This window comes from Anomaloglossus baeobatrachus, chromosome 9 (genome assembly GCF_048569485.1).
Source record: "Anomaloglossus baeobatrachus isolate aAnoBae1 chromosome 9, aAnoBae1.hap1, whole genome shotgun sequence".
NCBI lineage: Eukaryota > Metazoa > Chordata > Amphibia > Anura > Aromobatidae > Anomaloglossus > Anomaloglossus baeobatrachus.
Genome location: NC_134361.1, coordinates 159575133 through 159592160, shown reverse-complemented (window position 1 = coordinate 159592160; position 17028 = coordinate 159575133). Strand labels below are relative to the sequence as shown.

Below are 17028 nucleotides of genomic sequence, written 5' to 3'. Positions count from 1 at the left end.
GATGCTTGCTCTAACACAGTGGTCCCTCAGCCTGGAAGCTCATCAGTGGTCCCTCCAGCTGCTCCGGCTCCGGTGGCTGAACCCCTGGTTTGGGTAGAATCCCTCTCTCCAGGGGACAGCTGTCCCGGACTCTGCTGAGCATGCATCAGCCCCCTTCTCAGGGCGCTTCTGCTGCTACGGCTCGCTCAGAAAAGCTCACAGAGGACTCTTCATCTGGTCTCAGACCCCGTTCTCCTAAAATGGAGACGCAGGGTCCCCGGTCCTTCCTCGTTCCGCAGCTCTGATTCACGAGCTGACTCGCAGGACGAGGAGGATGTCTTTACTAGGGGCTCGGACGCTACTTCATGTACCCCATTGATCTGTCCGAAGGTGACGCAGATGCTAATGATTTGATTGCGTCCATTATATTTCTACTGGACCTCAATCCGCCTGTATCAGGGGAGCATCCCCCTCTGGCAGAAAGGCATCAGTATACCTTAAGAGAACAAGGAGTGTGTTCCTTAACCACTCCAGTTTTTCAGCACACTGTGACCAAGCCCAGGGCCTGTCCTGACAGACGCTCCCAAAGCGTGGTTCTGATGACTGTTTCCCCCTTCCACCAGAGGTGGTCAAGGAGTGGGCTCATTCACCAAGGGTGGACCCTCCGGTGTCTAGACTTTCAGCCTGGATAGTTGTATCAGTGGCTGACGGCACCTCTCTAAGGATCCCACTGTCCGAGGTTGACCTTCTGGCCAAATCTATATATGAGGCGGCAGGGGCCTCGTTCTCCCCATCTTTTGCAGCAGTGCGGCTCTCAAAGCCATCTCTGCTTCTCTGGAGGAGATGCATTCCCTCACCAGGGACTTTATGCCCGAAATGGTTGCCTTAACTTCCAGGCTTCAGTCTTTTCATTTTATGCCATGTCTGCCATGCTGGAGACTGCCACCGCACTGCGGTGGCCTCGGCTACTTCCCTCGCTATCCGCAGGCTCCTGTGGCTTCGAGAGTGGAAGGCAGATGCTTCTTAAGAAGTTCCTTGCTGGGCTCCCTTTTGCTGGGACCAGTCTATTCGGTGAACAACTGGATGAAATTATTAAGGAAGCTTTTGGCAGGAAGAGTACTTCCATGCCACAAACCCAGAAAACCTGTCCAGGGCAGGAACCAGTCGAGGTTTCGTTCCTTTCGTTCCTCTAACTGGTCGTCCTCTAAGCCCTCGGCCTCGTCCACTAACTCAGCCAAGGTCCGTAAACCAACTGGCGCATGAAGCCGCGTACTCAGAAGTCCGCAGGAGCTGCTGCCACCAAGGCAGCCTCCTCTTGATTATCTGGCCGCGCCAGCAACGTCCTTGGTCGGTGGCAGGCTCTCCCACTTGGGCGACGTGTGGTTTCAACACGTCTTCGATCAGTGGGTGTGGGTTACCATCTCCCACGGCTGCAGAATAGAATTCTTTCCAGCCCGCCAAACAGAAGGCCGTGGCATTCTTGCAGGCCAGAGGAGTATTTGTACCAGTTCCCGACTGGGAACGGTCCTGAGATTTCTACTCAAATCTCTTCCTAGTCCCTGAAAAGGACGGTGCCTTCCGACCTGGATCTCAAGCTTCTCAACAAGCATGTTCAGGTGCGGCATTTTTGCATGGAATCTCTGCGATCAGTCAATGACCCAAGGAGATTTCTTAGACATCTCTGATGTCAATGGATGCTATCTGCATGTGCCAATCGCAGTTTCACACCAGCGTTGGCTACGTTTTGTAATCGGAGAGGAGCATTTCCAATTCGTGGCTCTCCCCTTCGGGTTAGCCACGGCCCTTTGTGTATTCACCAAGGTCATGGCAGCAGTGGTTGCGGTTCTGCACCTCCAGGGGTTGGCAGTGATTCCTTACCTGGACGACCTTCTAGTCAAGGCATCATCCAGTGCAGACTGTCAGCGGAGTGTCTCGCTCACTCTCGCCACGCTTGCAAGTCCACTCTGACCCCGACCCAGGAACTTGCGTACCTAGGGATGCAATTCAAGACTCTGCTGGCACTATGTGAAGCTGCCCTTAGTCAAACAGCAGTCCCTTCATCTGGCGGTTCGCTCTCTGCTGAGGCCCCGCCGTCATTCCATCAGGCACCTCATGCAGGTGCTGGGTCAGATGGTGGCGTCAATGGAAGCGGTTCCCTTTGCCAGTTCCATCTGCGTCCCCTGCAGCTGGACATTCTCCGCTGTTGGGACAAGCGGACCTCTTCCTTGCACAGGCTGGTGGCTCTGTCGCCACAGACCAGGAGCTCTCTTTAGTGGTGGCTTCGGCCCCTCTCTCTGTCCCAGGGACGCTCTTTTCTGGCCCCGTCATGGGTGATTCTCACCACGGATGCCAGTCTATCCGGCTGGGGAGCAGTGTTTCTCCACCACCGAGCACAGGGCACTTGGACTCCGTCCGAATCAGCCCTCTCGATCAATGTGCTGGAAATCAGAGCTGTGCTCCTAGCTCTCGTAGCATTTCACCACCTGTTGGCGGGCAAGCACATTCGAGTCCAGTCAGACAATGCGACAGCAGTTGTCTACATCAATCACCAGGGCGGGACTCGCAGCCGCCTAGCCCTGTTGGAAATTCAACGCAGCCTTCAGTGGACAGAAGACTCCAAATCCACCATATCCGCAGTCCACATCCCAGGCGTAGAAAACTGGGAGGCAGATTATCTCAGCCGTCAAACCGTGGACAGCGGCGAGTGGGCCCTGCATCCGGCAGTGTTCCGGTCAATCTGCCGCAGGTGGGCCACGCCGGAAGTGGATCTAATGGCATCCCGGCACAACAACAAGGTCCCGGTTTACGTGGCTCGCTCCCACGATCCTCAGGCCTTGGCGGCGGATGTGCTGGTTCAGGATTGGTCCCAGTTCCGTCTGGCCGACGTGTTTCCCCCTCTAGCTCTCTTGCCCAGAGTCCTGCGCAAGATCAGAATGGAGGGCCGTCGGGTCGTACTCATCGCCCCAGACTGGCCCAGGCGAGCTTGGTTCCCAGACCTGCTCCGTCTGTCCGTAGAGGTGCCGTGGCATCTCCCGGACCGCCCAGACCTTCTCTCACAGGGTCCGTTTTCCGCCAGAATTCTGTGGCTCTCAGATTGACGGCGTGGCTCTTGAGCCTTGAATCCTTACGGCTTCAGGCATTCCTTCCGAGGTCATCTCCACTATGACTCAGGCTCGGAAGTCTTCCTCGGCCAGGATTTACCACAGGACTTGGAGAATTTTCCTGTCCTGGTGTCGCTCTTCCGGCCATGCTCCTTGGCCGTTTTCCTTGCCGACCATCCTGTCCTTTCTACAGTCCGGTCTGCAGCTAGGACTGTCCCTCAATTCCCTCAAGGGACAGGTCTCGGCTCTCTGTGTTGTTCCAGCGGCGTATCGCCCGGCTGGCCCAGGTGCGCACCTTCATGCAGGGCGCATCTCACATCATTCCGCCTTACCGGCGGCCTCTGGATCCCTGGGACCTTAATCTGGTCCTCACGGCCTTACAGAAACCCCCCTTTGAGCCTCTTAGGGAGGTTTCGTTGTTTCGTCTTTCACAGAAAGTGGTCTTTCTGGTGGCCATAACTTCTCTCAGGAGAGTCTCTGATTTGACTGTGCTCTCTTCGGAGTCACCCTTTTCCGTTTTTTCACCAAGACAAGGTGGTTCTCCGTCCGACTCCGGGCTTTCTCCCTAAGGTGGTGTCTCCTTTCCACCTTAACCAGGGCATTTCATTGCCTTCACTTTGTCCGGCCCCTGTGCATCGCTTTGAGAAAGCGTTGCATACTTTGGATTTGGTGCGGGCGCTCCGGATCTATGTGTCACGCACCGCCGCTCTTAGGCGGTGCACCTCTCTTTTTGTGCTAACCACGGGTCAGCGCAAGGGTCTCTCGGCTTCTAAACCGACCCTAGCTCGTTGGATTAGGTCGGCCATATCCGATGCCTACCAACGTTCTCAGGTGCCCCCCCCCTGCCGGGGATTAGGGCGCACTCGACCAGAGCTGTCGGTGCCTCCTGGGCTTTCAGGCACCAGGCTACGGCTCAGCAGGTTTGTCAGGCTGCCACTTTGTCTAGTCTGCACACCTTTTCGAAGCACTACCAAGTGCATGCTCATGCTTCGGCAGATGTGAGCTTGGGCAGACGCATCCTTCAGGCGGCTGTCGCCCATTTTGTGAAGTTAGGTTTTGCCTACTTCTCAGTTTTCTGTTTATTTCCCACCCATGTACTGCTTTGAGACGTCCCATGGTCTGGGTCTCCCATAAGGAACGATGAAGAAAAAGAGAATTTTGTTACTTACCGTAAATTCGTTTTCTTATAGTTCCGACATGGGAGACCCAGCTCCCTCCCTGTTGCCTGTTGGCAGTTTCTTGTTCCGTGTGTTTTCACCGGCTGTTGTTGTAGACAGAGGTTCCGGTTATTCCGGGTTTTACTCTATCTCTACTTATGGGTGGATGTCCTCCTTCAGCTTTTGCACTAAACTGGTTAGATTTGTCATCCAGGAGGGTGTATATGCTCGGAGGGAGGAGCTACACTTTTAGTGTAGTACTTTGTGTGTCCTCCGGAGGCAGAAGCTATACACCCATGGTCTGGGTCTCCCATGTCGGAACTATAAGAAAAAGAATTTACGGTAAGTAACAAAATTCTCTTTTTTATAGATCAATATTGGGTTAATTTCTTAGCAAAATTCCTAACAGTATGCCATTGGTTATACTAGAAGCATTTGCAGTAAGCATGTGATATTAATGTCCATATTTGGGATTTCCAATTCTGCCATAGCTTGCAGGGTCCTTATCACGTAGCCCACCAGGGATGGATCCGAACTTATGCAGATGCAGCCAATCGTTATTATCAACATTTTCATTCTGTTCCCTTTTATTAAACATCAGCTGTAGACTTTGGTGTACACATAACTTGCTTCGTGATACGCAGCAATAATCAGGAACAGATTCCATCTTGTTCCTCATATACAAAAGAAAGCTTAGTTATAGAAAAGCATATAGAAAAATATATATATTGTTTTCTCACAGTAGAAAAGCACATACAAAAATATATTGTATTCTCACCCAGGCAGAGATTAATCTGCTGATAAAACACTGATTGTATTGAAACAACAGCACATAGCCTAATAAGTGACACATCACTGAAATCAGTGTCTCAGCCCCTACATCCTGATGCTCTCAAATAGCAAAAACCTTCTGACAGATTTCCTTTTAATGTGAAAACTGCTTTAGCTGTCCCTATTTTTACACAACTGGTATGTAACGTAACAGTTTTTGTTTATGCTGATGAATCTTAAAGGTGGTCTTAAAGGGCTACTTTGGAGGACATGAAAAAATTGTCTATTTGCTCTGCTCTCACAAACTATAATGATGAGATGCACATTGCAGTTCTATAGCTTTACACTACCTGTAATTCACTGTGACGTAGCTGCTTTGTTGCTCCCCCTCCCTTCTGGGACCTTAGAAGAGCATGGAGAAGGCCTCCTGATGTGTGATGTAACAGTTAGCGCCCTGATAATCGCTGTTTCTGTTCTGTCCCAAAACCAGAAGATGATGTGATTAGGGAGCTGGCTGTTACTAACAGCATGGAGCAGGTACCCTAATTGTGATGTAACATCCCAGAAGGGAGGGGGAGCAGCTCCAGCGGCACACTGAATTACAGGTAGTGTGAGGATAGGAAACGGCACTATGGGTCTCAACCTCAGTTTATGAGGTGATGGTAATTAGAAGAATTTATGTCTCCGGGGTACGCCTTTAATATTAAATAGCAACTAACTTGTCTATATCGTGGCTGTTCTACAATAATAGTTTGCAATCTGGGATAATTGTCTGCCATGGCCAAGCTCCGAGAGCTGCTCCGTTTCTCATGCTTTTGAAAGAGGAAATCTCGTAAAGTATATAAAAACAGCAAGTGAAATGGTGTAAACGCTCAACAGGCTGTATGCAGGGCATAAACATTTATTTTAGACATATCCTTTCAGAGACATTGTGTTATGTTTTGCAGCCACCTTGGCAAGTAAACCACAGACCACAGGAACAGTACAAAGTATTATTACTTCTGGCTCTGCACCTGTAAGGTAAGTGTAGGATGACGCTGGAGGCTGACCCTCAACCTTTCCCCTGCTTCCTTACATGGAGAATATTCTAATATTGACACTTAGTTGGTTCGTTTTTCTTGATGATGGAAGACCTGTAATATATATTGCATACACTAGACCTGTGATTCTGACATGGATTTTTAACCTCTTCATGACCTTGGACGTACATATGCATCCTAGAAAGGGAGCACTTACCGACCTAGGACGTATAAGTACGTCCTGGCAATTGCGCAGGCGATCGCCGCCGGGAACTCAGAGTTCCCAACAGCCGAGCCCCGGCTCTCCATTGAAGCATTCCAGAGTTATAACCCCATGAAGTGACACTGGTCGTAATTGCAAAAATTGGACTGGTCATGAAGGTGAAAACTGACTGGATGGTAAAGGAGTTAAAGTAAGAACATCAGCCTCATCAGGTCCATTTAATATTATGCGCAGTTTGTATTGTGGAATCTAGTGACTAGTCCACTTTTAAGTTTTAGCCTAAATTTCCTTTTGTTGCTACTCCTCTTTATTTTACATGACATACCAGGACAGTGGTCTCCCCTGCCCCCCATAATGTAATGCTTTTGTTGCTTACAATAGTGCTCCAGCTGCTATGACCTATACTCAACTAGAAAACCTGATCAACAAATGGAGTTTGGAGCTTGAAGATCAAGAAAAACATTTTTTACACCAGGCTACCCAAGTCAACGCCTGGGACCGAACACTGATCAGCAATGGAGAAAGGGTGAGTGACAACCACGTCACAGGCTACGGTGAACGGTGTCTGCTGCTGTAACAATCTCACATCTTACTGCCTTTATGTTCTCAGATCACCACATTACACCGAGAGATGGAGAAGGTAAAGTTGGATCAGAAGAGGTGAGACACTGACACTAGAGAATCCGCAAAATACACTTATTTACTTGCAGAGTTTTTTTACATCACATTCAGATTTTTGTAATAGTTTTATTTACTTTGAAATACAATATTGTGAGATTTATTGTGTTACGGTGCTATGTTTTTGTTTTTTTTGTTGTATTCTGCAAATTGCTATGTACTTGTGTGCCCATTAAAAAAAAAAAAATCTCTGCCATAACGTCAATCTTCACAAACCTAAAACAGATATCTGTGCCCATATAGCGGTCGTATGTGAGCGAACTACACTTCTTCTATGCCATTGGAACTCCAAATTAGTAAGGTTTGTTTTACAAGCGCTCGGGAAATCATGACAGCACACACGCTTTGTGGTGTACTGAAAGTTTCTGCTTTATTGCATCATGTCACCAAGTTATATACAGTAATGGCCAAACGTTTTGAGAATGCTACAAATATTAATTTTTACAAAGTCTACTGCTTAAGTTTTTCTAATGGCAATTTGCATATACTCCAGAATGTCATAAAGAGTGATCAGCTTAACAGCAATTACTTGCAAAGTCAATATTGGCTAAGAAAATGAACTTTAACCCCCAAAACACATAAACACAAAACACATTTCAACATCATTGTATTCCTGCCTTAAAAGGAGCAGCTAACATTGTTTTAGTGATTGTTCCATTAACACAGGTATGGGTGTTGATGTGGACAAGGCTGGCGATCAGTCATGATTAAGTAAGAATGACACCGCTGGACACTTTAAAAGGAGGCTGGTGCTTGGTATCATTGTTTCTCTTCAGTTAACCCCAACGGGATATTAATGCCCCTTTACACGATCCTGGGAGAGACTCCCCCCACGCCACGACACGAATATGAATATACCCAACTCCAACACTTTTTTACATCAATCCCCGAAAAAGAAACATTGATACGCCCCCTATCCACATTTGAAACGCTTTGCCTCACAAAACCTATTATCCCACATACGACCTCGGTTATCTACAGGTTGCTCTCGGAAAAAGATCTTCTCTCCCTTCGCTCTTATTGTAAAGTTTGGGAGTCAGAACTAAATAAAACTTTCACGAAAACCCAATGGGACAAGTGTTTCTCCCTCTCTCATAAATCAATCATAGCGTCTAAATCACAAGAAACGAGTTATAAAATAATATCGAGATGGTATAGGGTCCCAGTTACACTGAACAAATGGTTTCCAGGGGTTCCGGATACGTGTTGGCGATGTGGAGCAGAGGCGGGAATGATGGCACACATATGGTGGTCATGCCCAACCCTGACTGCTTTTTGGAACGGAGTCCTCAGGACAGTGTTGGAAGTGACGGGAATCTCAGTCTCACCGTCCCCGGAAGCAATTTTGCTTTATATGTTCCCCATGTCCAAATCGAAATATAAAAAATCATTGCTCAGACATTTACTGCAGTCAGCAAAAACTGTGATCCCCAGACATTGGAGATCCATGGATACCCCGTCTCTGGAGGAGTGGTTTGCGGAGGTGTGCTTGACACACCGTATGGAATTGCTGGTGGCTGGTTCCCAACGTTCCTTATGGGAGACCCAGACCATGGGTGTATAGCTTCTGCCTCCGGAGGACACACAAAGTACTAAACTAAAAAGTGTAGCTCCTCCCTCCGAGCATATACACCCCCTGGATAACCAAATCTAGCCAGTTCAATGCTTTGTGTTCAGGAGGCACACATCCACACATGCATTCTCATATGATTTTTGATTTTAAAGAGTTGGAAGAAAAGCGGGTCCAAGCTGGACTCCCGGCATGTCCCTTCTCACCCCACTGTGTCGGCGGTGTTGTTAAGGTTGATTTCAGGGCTGGAGCCCTTCATGCCGCGCTCCTTCACCATCCCTCGGGCTCTGGCTTGAAGTGGGAGCCAGCCCGGTTCTCACTGCTTTGCAGGAGACCGGTCTCCATCCACAGCCCTTTCAGGACCCTGCCGGACGGAGCACTCATCCCTCAGGGACCTGGCCCTGCGTCTCATAAGCTAAGTATTTGAGACGTTATTGAGGGTTCCCTTGTACATTTATTGTGGGGAGAGTGTGTTATTTAACTTAACTGTGATTTCCGGCCGGTTCTCTGGTTTTCACCTGAGAACCGCGCCGAGGGTGCCTGCTCGCCGGCCACATTGTAAAATTTAGGCCCCGGCTTCGGCTGCGGCCTACTTTCGTTTTCACTGCCCCTGCATGTCAGTCATGCAGAGGGACAGCGCGGCGCCGCCCACCGGCCGTTCAGCTCAGGGGAGGACACTCCTCTCTGAGGAGATGTTTCCCTCCCCTGGATATCTCCTTGGCCCTCCGGTTCCCGCTCTTGGACTAGGCCCCGCCCCCCCTCCTCCCTCCGGCGCCATTTTATCAGCGTTCTCACACTGATCGGCGCTGGCTGCTGCATCTCTGCAACCTGTCTGGGGGTCCGAGCTGTGGAATCCGGTCTGGTAAGCCACAACCTCTGGTTGTGGACTTTATTATACACTCTCTGTGGATCATTCTGAAGGAGTGTGTTCTTTACTGCAGAGCCTACACCTCAGCAGCATGTCTCACACTAGGAGCAAGGCTGCAAGGCTGTACTCAATATGCACTGCATGTAAGCTCGTACTGCCTGAACCGAGCACATATCCACATTGTGATGCCTGCTCTAACATGGTGGTGCCTCAGCCTGGAGTCTCCCCAGTGGTCCCTCCGGCTGCTCCGGCCCCGGTGGCTGAACCCCCGGCTTGGGTAGATTCGTTTTCTAAGGCTATCTCCCAGTCCTTTGCCGACTCCATGGGACAGCTGTCCCGGACTCTGCTGAGCATGCATCAGCCCCCTTCTCAGGGTGCCTCTGCTGCTGCGGCTCGCTCTGCAGAGCTCACAGAGGATTCTTCATCTGCTCCCAGACCCCGTCCTCCTAAAAGGAGACGCAGGGTCCCCTCTCCTTCCTCGTCCCGCGGCTCCGATTCACGAGCCGACTCGCAGGACGAGGAGGATATCTTTACTGGGGGCTTGGACGCTACCTCCATGTGCCCCATTGATCTGACCGAGGGTGATGCGGATGTTAGTGATTTGATTGCGTCCATTAATTCCGTACTGGACCTCAATCCGCCAGTATCAGAGGAGCAACCCTCTCTGGCAGAAAAGCACCAGTTTACCTTGCCTAAGAGAACAAGGAGTGTGTTCTTTAACCACTCCAGTTTTCAAGCCATTGTGTCCAAGCCCAGAGCCTGTCCTGACAAACGCTTCCCAAAGCGTGGTTCTGATGACCGTTTTCCTTTTCCACCAGAGGTGGTCAAGGAGTGGGCTCACTCACCAAAGGTAGACCCTCCGGTGTCTAGACTCTCAGCCCGGACAGTTGTATCTGTGGCTGATGGCACCTCCCTTAAGGATCCCAATGACCGCCAGGTTGACCTCCTGGCCAAGTCTGTCTGAGGCGGCAGGGGCCTCGTTCTCCCCGTCCTTTGCAGCAGTGTGGGCTCTCAAAGCCATCTCTGCTTCTCTAGAGGAGATGCATTCCCTCACTAGGGACTCTATGCCTGAATTGGTTGCCTTAACTTCCCAGGCTTCAGCCTTTTCAGCCTACGCCATGTCTGCCATGCTGGAGGCTTCTCACCGCACTGCGGTGGCCTCCGCTAATTCCCTCGCTATCCGCAGGATCTTGTTGGTTTGACAGTGGAAGGCAGATGCTTCCTCAAAGAAGTACCTTGCTGGGCTCCCATTTGCTGGGTCCAGGCTGTTCGGTGAACAACTGGATGAAATAATTAAGGAGGCTACTGGCGGGAAGAGTACTTCCTTGCCACAGACTAAAACCAGGAAACCTGTCCAGGTCAGGAACCAGTCGAGGTTTCGTTCCTTTCGTTCCTCTAACTGGTCGTCCTCTAAGCCCTCGGCCTCGTCCACTAACTCAGCCAAGGACCAGAAGCCCACCTGGCGCAAGAAGCCGAGTCCACAAAGGTCCGCAGGAGCTGCTGCCACCAAGGCAGCCTCCTCTTGACTATCTGGCCGAGCCAGCAACGTCCTTGGTCGGTGGCAGGCTCTCCCACTTTGGCGACGTGTGGTTTCAACACGTCTCCGATCAGTGGGTGCGGGATATCATCTCCCACGGCTACAGGATAGAGTTCTCTTCCAGCCCGCCAAACAGATTCTTTCTGTCAACTCCCCCCTTCTCCAAGGCCGCCGCCTTCTCTCAGGCCGTTGCATCCTTACAGGCCAACGGAGTAATTGTACCGGTTCCCGCCAGGGAACGGTTCAGAGGTTTTTACTCAAATCTCTTCCTAGTCCCCAAAAAGGACGGTTCCTTCCGGCCCATCCTGGATCTCAAGCTTCTCAACAAGCATGTTCAGGTGCGGCATTTTCGCATGGAGTCTCTGCGATCAGTCATTGCCTCAATGACCCAAGGAGATTTCCTGGCATCCATCGACATCAGAGATGCCTATCTGCATGTGCCAATTGCTGTTTCACACCAGCGTTGGCTACGTTTTGCAATCGGAGAGAAACATTTCCAATTCGTGGCTCTCCCCTTCGGGTTAGCCACGGCCCCTCAAGTATTTACCAAGGTCATGGCAGCAGTGGTTGCGGTTCTGCACCTCCAGGGGTTGGCAGTGATTCCTTACCTGGACGACCTTCTTGTCAAGGCTTCATCCAGTGCAGACTGTCAGCGGAGTGTCTCGCTCACTCTCGCCACGCTTGTTCAATTCGGGTGGCTTGTCAATCTGCCCAAGTCCACTCTGACCTCGACCCAAAAACTTACGTACCTAGGGATGCAATTCGAGACTCTGCTGGCACTTGTGAAGCTGCCCTTAGTCAAACAGCAGTCCCTTTATCTGGCGGTGCGCTCTCTGTTGAGGCCCCGCCGTCATTCCATCAGGCACCTCATGCAGGTGCTGGGTCAGATGGTGGCGTCAATGGAAGCGGTTCCCTTTGCCCAGTTCCATCTGCGTCCTCTGCAGCTGGACATTCTCCGCTGTTGGGACAAGCGGACTTCTTCCTTGCACAGGTTGGTGGCTCTGTCGCCACAGACCAGGAGCTCTCTTCAGTGGTGGCTTCGGCCCCTCTCTCTGTCTCAGGGACGCTCCTTCCTGATCCCGTCCTGGGTGATTCTCACCACGGATGCCAGTCTATCCGGCAGGGGAGCAGTATATCTCCACCACAGAGCGCAGGGCACTTGGACTCCGTCCGAATCAGCCCTCTCGATCAATGTGCTGGAGATCAGAGCTGTGCTCCTAGCTCTCGTAGCATTTCACCACCTGTTGGCGGGCAAGCACATTCGAGTCCAGTCAGACAACGCGACAGCAGTTTCCTACATCAATCACCAGGGCGGGACTCGCAGCCGCCTGGCAATGTTGGAGGTTCAACGCATCCTTCAGTGGATGGAGGACTCAAAGTCCACCATATCCGCAGTCCACATCCCAGGCGTAGAAAACTGGGAGGCAGATTATCTCAGCCGTCAAGCAGTGGACAGCGGCGAGTGGGCTCTGCATCCGGCAGTATTCCGGTCGATCTGCCGCAAGTGGGGCACTCCGGAAGTGGATCTAATGGCATCCCGGCACAACAACAAGGTCCCGGTTTACGTGGCTCGCTCCCACGATCCTCAGGCCTTTGCAGCGGACGCGCTGGTTCAGGATTGGTCCCAGTTCCGTCTGTCTTACGTGTTTCCCCCTCTAGCTCTCTTGCCCAGAGTCCTGCGCAAGATCAGAATGGAGGGCCGTCGGGTCATACTCATTGCTCCAGACTGGCCCAGGCGAGCTTGGTACCCAGACCTGCTCCGTCTGTCCGTAGAGGTGCCGTGGCATCTCCCGGACCGCCCAGACCTTCTCTCACAAGGTCCGTTTTTCCGCCAGAATTCTGCGGCTCTCAGATTGACGGCGTGGCTCTTGAGTCCTGGATCCTGACGGCTTCCGGCATTCCTCCCGAAGTCATCTCCACTATGACTCAGGCTCGGAAGTCTTCCTCGGCCAAGATTTACCACAGGACTTGGAGAATTTTCCTGTCCTGGTATCGTTCTTCCGGGCATGCCCCTTGGCCTTTTTCCTTGCCGACCATCCTGTCCTTTCTACAGTCCGGTCTGCAGCTAGGACTATCCCTCAATTCCCTAAAGGGACAGGTCTCGGCGCTGTCAGTGTTGTTCCAGCAGCGTATCGCCCGACTGGCCCAGGTGCGCACCTTCATGCAGGGCGCTTCTCACATCATTCCACCTTACCGGTGGCCTTTCGATCCCTGGGACCTTAATCTGGTCTTCACGGCCTTACAGAAACCTCCCTTTGAGCCTCTTAGGGAGGTTTCTTTGTTTCGACTTTCACAGGTCGTTTTTCTGGTGGCCATAACTTCTCTCAGGAGAGTCTCTCTGATTTGGCTGCGCTCTCTTCGGAGTCACCTTTTTTGGTTTTTCACCAACACAAGGTGGTTCTCCGTCCGACTCCGGACTTTCTCCCTAAGGTGGTGTCTCCTTTCCACCTTAACCAGGACATTTCATTGCCCTCCTTTTGTCCGGCTCCTGTGCATCGCTTTGAGAAAGCGTTGCATACTTTAGATCTGGTGCGGGCGCTCCGGATCTATGTGTCACGCACCGCTGTTCTTAGGCGGTGCACCTCTCTTTTTGTGCTGACCACAGGTCAGCGCAAGGGTCTCTCGGCTTCTAAACCGACCCTAGCTCGTTGGATTAGGTCGGCCATATCCGATGCCTACCAGTGCACTCAGGTGCCTCCCCCGCCGGGGATCAAGGCGCATTCGACCAGAGCTGTCGGTGCCTCTTGGGCTTTCAGGCACCAGGCTACGGCTCAGCAGGTTTGTCAGGCTGCCACTTGGTCTAGTCTGCACACCTTTTCGAAGCACTATCAAGTGCATGCTCATGCTTCGGCAGATGCGAGCTTGGGCAGACGCATCCTTCAGGCGGCTGTCGCCCTTTTGTGAAGTTAGGTTTTGCCTACTTCTCAGTTTTCTGTTTATTTCCCACCCATGGACTGCTTTGAGACGTCCCATGGTCTGGGTCTCCCATAAGGAACGATGAAGAAAAAGAGAATTTTGTTTACTTACCGTAAATTCTTTTTCTTATAGTTCCGACATGGGAGACCCAGCACCCTCCCTGTTGCCTGTTGGCAGTTTTCTTGTTCCGTGTGTTTTCACCGGCTGTTGTTGTAGACAGAGGTTCCGGTTGTTCCGGGTTTTGCTCTGTCTCTACTTGTGGGTGGATGTCCTCCTTCAGCTTTTGCACTAAACTGGCTAGATTTGGTTATCCAGGGGGTGTATATGCTCAGAGGGAGGAGCTACACTTTTTAGTGTAGTACTTTGTGTGTCCTCCGGAGGCAGAAGCTATACACCCATGGTCTGGGTCTCCCATGTCGGAACTATAAGAAAAAGAATTTACGGTAAGTAAACAAAATTCTCTTTTTTGCGTATGAAGAATTTGAAAATCAATAAAAACTTATTGTTTAAAAAGAAAAAAAAAGAGCAGCTAACATTGTTTTAGTGATTGTTCCATTAACACAGGTGTGGGTGTTGATGAGGACAGGGCTGGCGATCAATCAGTCATGATTAAGTAAGGTAAGAATGACACCACTGGACACTTTAAAAGGAGGCTGGTGCTTGGTATGATTGTTTCTCTTCAGTTAACCATGGTTATTTCTAAAGAAACACGTGCAGCCATCATTGCTCTGCACAAAAATGGCCTAACAGGGAAGAGTATCGCAGCTACAAAGATTGCACCTCAGTCAACAATCTATCGCATCATCAAGAACTTCAAGGAGAGAGCTTCCATTGTTGCCAAAAAGGCTCCAGGGCGCCCAAGAAGGACCAGCAAACGCCAGGACCGTATCTTAAAACTGTTTCAGCTGCGGGATCAGACTACCAGCAGTGCCGAGCTAGCTCAGCAATGGCAGCAGGCTGGTGTGAGTGCTTCTGCACGCACTGTGAGGCGGAGACTGATTGAGCAAGGCCTGGTTTCAAGGAGGGCAGCAAAGAAGCCACTTCTCTCCAGAAAAAACATCAGGGACCGACTGATATTCTGCAAAAGGTACAGGGAGTGGACTGCTGAGGACTGGGGTAAAGTCATTTTCTCAGATGAATCCCCTTTTCGATTGTTTGGGACATCTGGAAAACAGCTTATTAGGAGAAGAAGAGGTGAACGCTACCACCAGTCTTGTCTCATGCCAACTGTTAAGTATCCTGAAACTATTCATGTGTGGGGTTGCTTCTAAGCCAAGGGAATCGGCTCACTCACAGTCTTGCCTAAAAACACAGCCATGAATAAAGAATGGTACCAGAATGTCCTGCAAGTGCAACTTCTCCCAACTGTCCAAGAGCAGTTTGGCGCCCAACAATGCCTTTTCCAGCATGATGGAGCACCTTGCCATAAAGCAAAGGTGATCACTAAATGGCTCATGGAACAAAACATAGAGATTTTGGGTCCATGGCCTGGAAACTCCCCAGATCTTAATCCCATTGAGAACTTGTGGGCAATCATCAAGAGACGGGTGGACAAACAAAAACCAACAAATTCTGGCAAAATGCAAGCATTGCATATGCAAAAATGGACAGCTATAAGTCAGGATTTGGTCCAGAAGTTGATTGAGAGCATGCCAGGGAGAATTGCAGAGGTCCTGAAGAAGGGTCAACACTGCAAATATTGACTTGCTGCATTAACTCATTCTAACTGTCAATATAACCTTTTGGTACTCATAATATGATTGCAATTAGATTTCTGTATGTGATGTAAACATCAGAAAAACACAATTAAAAACCAGAGGGCAACAGATCATCTGAAAATATAATTTTGGTGTCATTCTCAAAACGTTTGGCCATGACTGTAGTATCCCAAACAAAGAAATAACTCCCCTGAACTATGCACTAATAAGAGCTGCAGGGGGTGTGTATAGAAATGTGAAACTTTCTTGCCCATCAGTGTTAGCTGAACCCTATGACATCATTCAATTACACAGGTCTGCGACTAAAAAGCGGTTTGATTATTTTCATCTAATTTCCATGTATTTTAGTGTGCTGAAAATTAAAAAAATCCTGGATGTCAGGATTTGCCACAAAATGCTAAATTCTCTTCAAATTTAGTAAATGTATTATATATTTTTTTTTAGGGTTTTGAAAGTCAAAATTACTATTAATTCACATCAATGAATTGAAGATATATAATGCCAAAAAAATTATAACTTTGAAAGAAAAGAACTTTCAGAGTGAGCTAATGAAACCAGCATCAACATTTTGCAAGCTGAATGAGCGGGCTCTGACATGCCCGGGCTTGTTTCAATTGTTTTATCTTTGTTCTCGCCTGTTCACACTTTTTAATCTCAGTTCGTGTTAGCTCTTCATATTCAACCGTGTTTCCCAAAATTAGCATTTTGGCTCAGCGGAAGTGTATTAATTCACCTGACAGTTTCTGTTACATTTGTGGTGAATATACAGTGTTGAAGCAACAGCTGAATATGACAGACTTTGTGAAAAAAGTATACTTCACATATTTCGGACTAAAGCTTGGAGATCAAGCTAAAGCTTGGGCGCCTCATAAAGTGTGCAAACGACTGTGTGTTGAGGACCTCCGAAATTGGTTCAAGGGTAAGAAAAAATATTTCCGTTATAGGATTCCTATAGTATGGTGAGAGCAAAAGGATCATAGTGACAATTGTTACTTTCTTTGTCGCTCCATTGGGAGACCCAGACAATTGGGTGTATAGGCTATGCCTCCGGAGGCCGCACAAAGTATTACACTAAAAGTGTAAAGCCCCTCCCCTTCTGCCTATACACCCCCCGTGCTCCCACGGGCTCCTCAGTTTTTTGCTTTGTGCGAAGGAGGCAGTCATGCACGCACAGCTCCACAGATTAGTCAGCAGCAGCTGCTGACTATGTCGGATGGAAGAAAAGTGGGCCCATATAGGGCCCCCAGCATGCTCCCTTCTCACCCCACTCTTGTCGGCGGTGTTGTAAAGGTTGAGGTATCCATTGCGGGTACGGAGGCTGGAGCCCACATGCTGTTTTCCTTCCCCATCCCCCTTGGGGCTCTGGGAGAAGTGGGATCCTATCGGTCTCCAGGCACTGAGGCCGTGCTCCATCCACAGCTTCCGAGGACTCTGCTGGATAGGAGCCGAGTATCGTTCAGGGACATGGCCCTGCTACTTGGAGGTACTCTG

General features: G+C 49.9%; 1 protein-coding gene across 1 annotated transcript in view; it reads left to right on the top strand.

Annotated features, from left to right (window-relative positions):
* Nucleotides 1–17028, top strand: part of LOC142251335 (uncharacterized) — a 111140-nt gene that overhangs the window by 69523 nt on the left and 24589 nt on the right. Inside the window, exons 6-8 of the mRNA XM_075324030.1 lie at nt 5956–6028; nt 6632–6776; nt 6861–6910. Coding sequence (XP_075180145.1) covers nt 5956–6028; nt 6632–6776; nt 6861–6910 — 268 coding nt within the window. The remainder of the gene's footprint in view (nt 1–5955; nt 6029–6631; nt 6777–6860; nt 6911–17028) is intronic.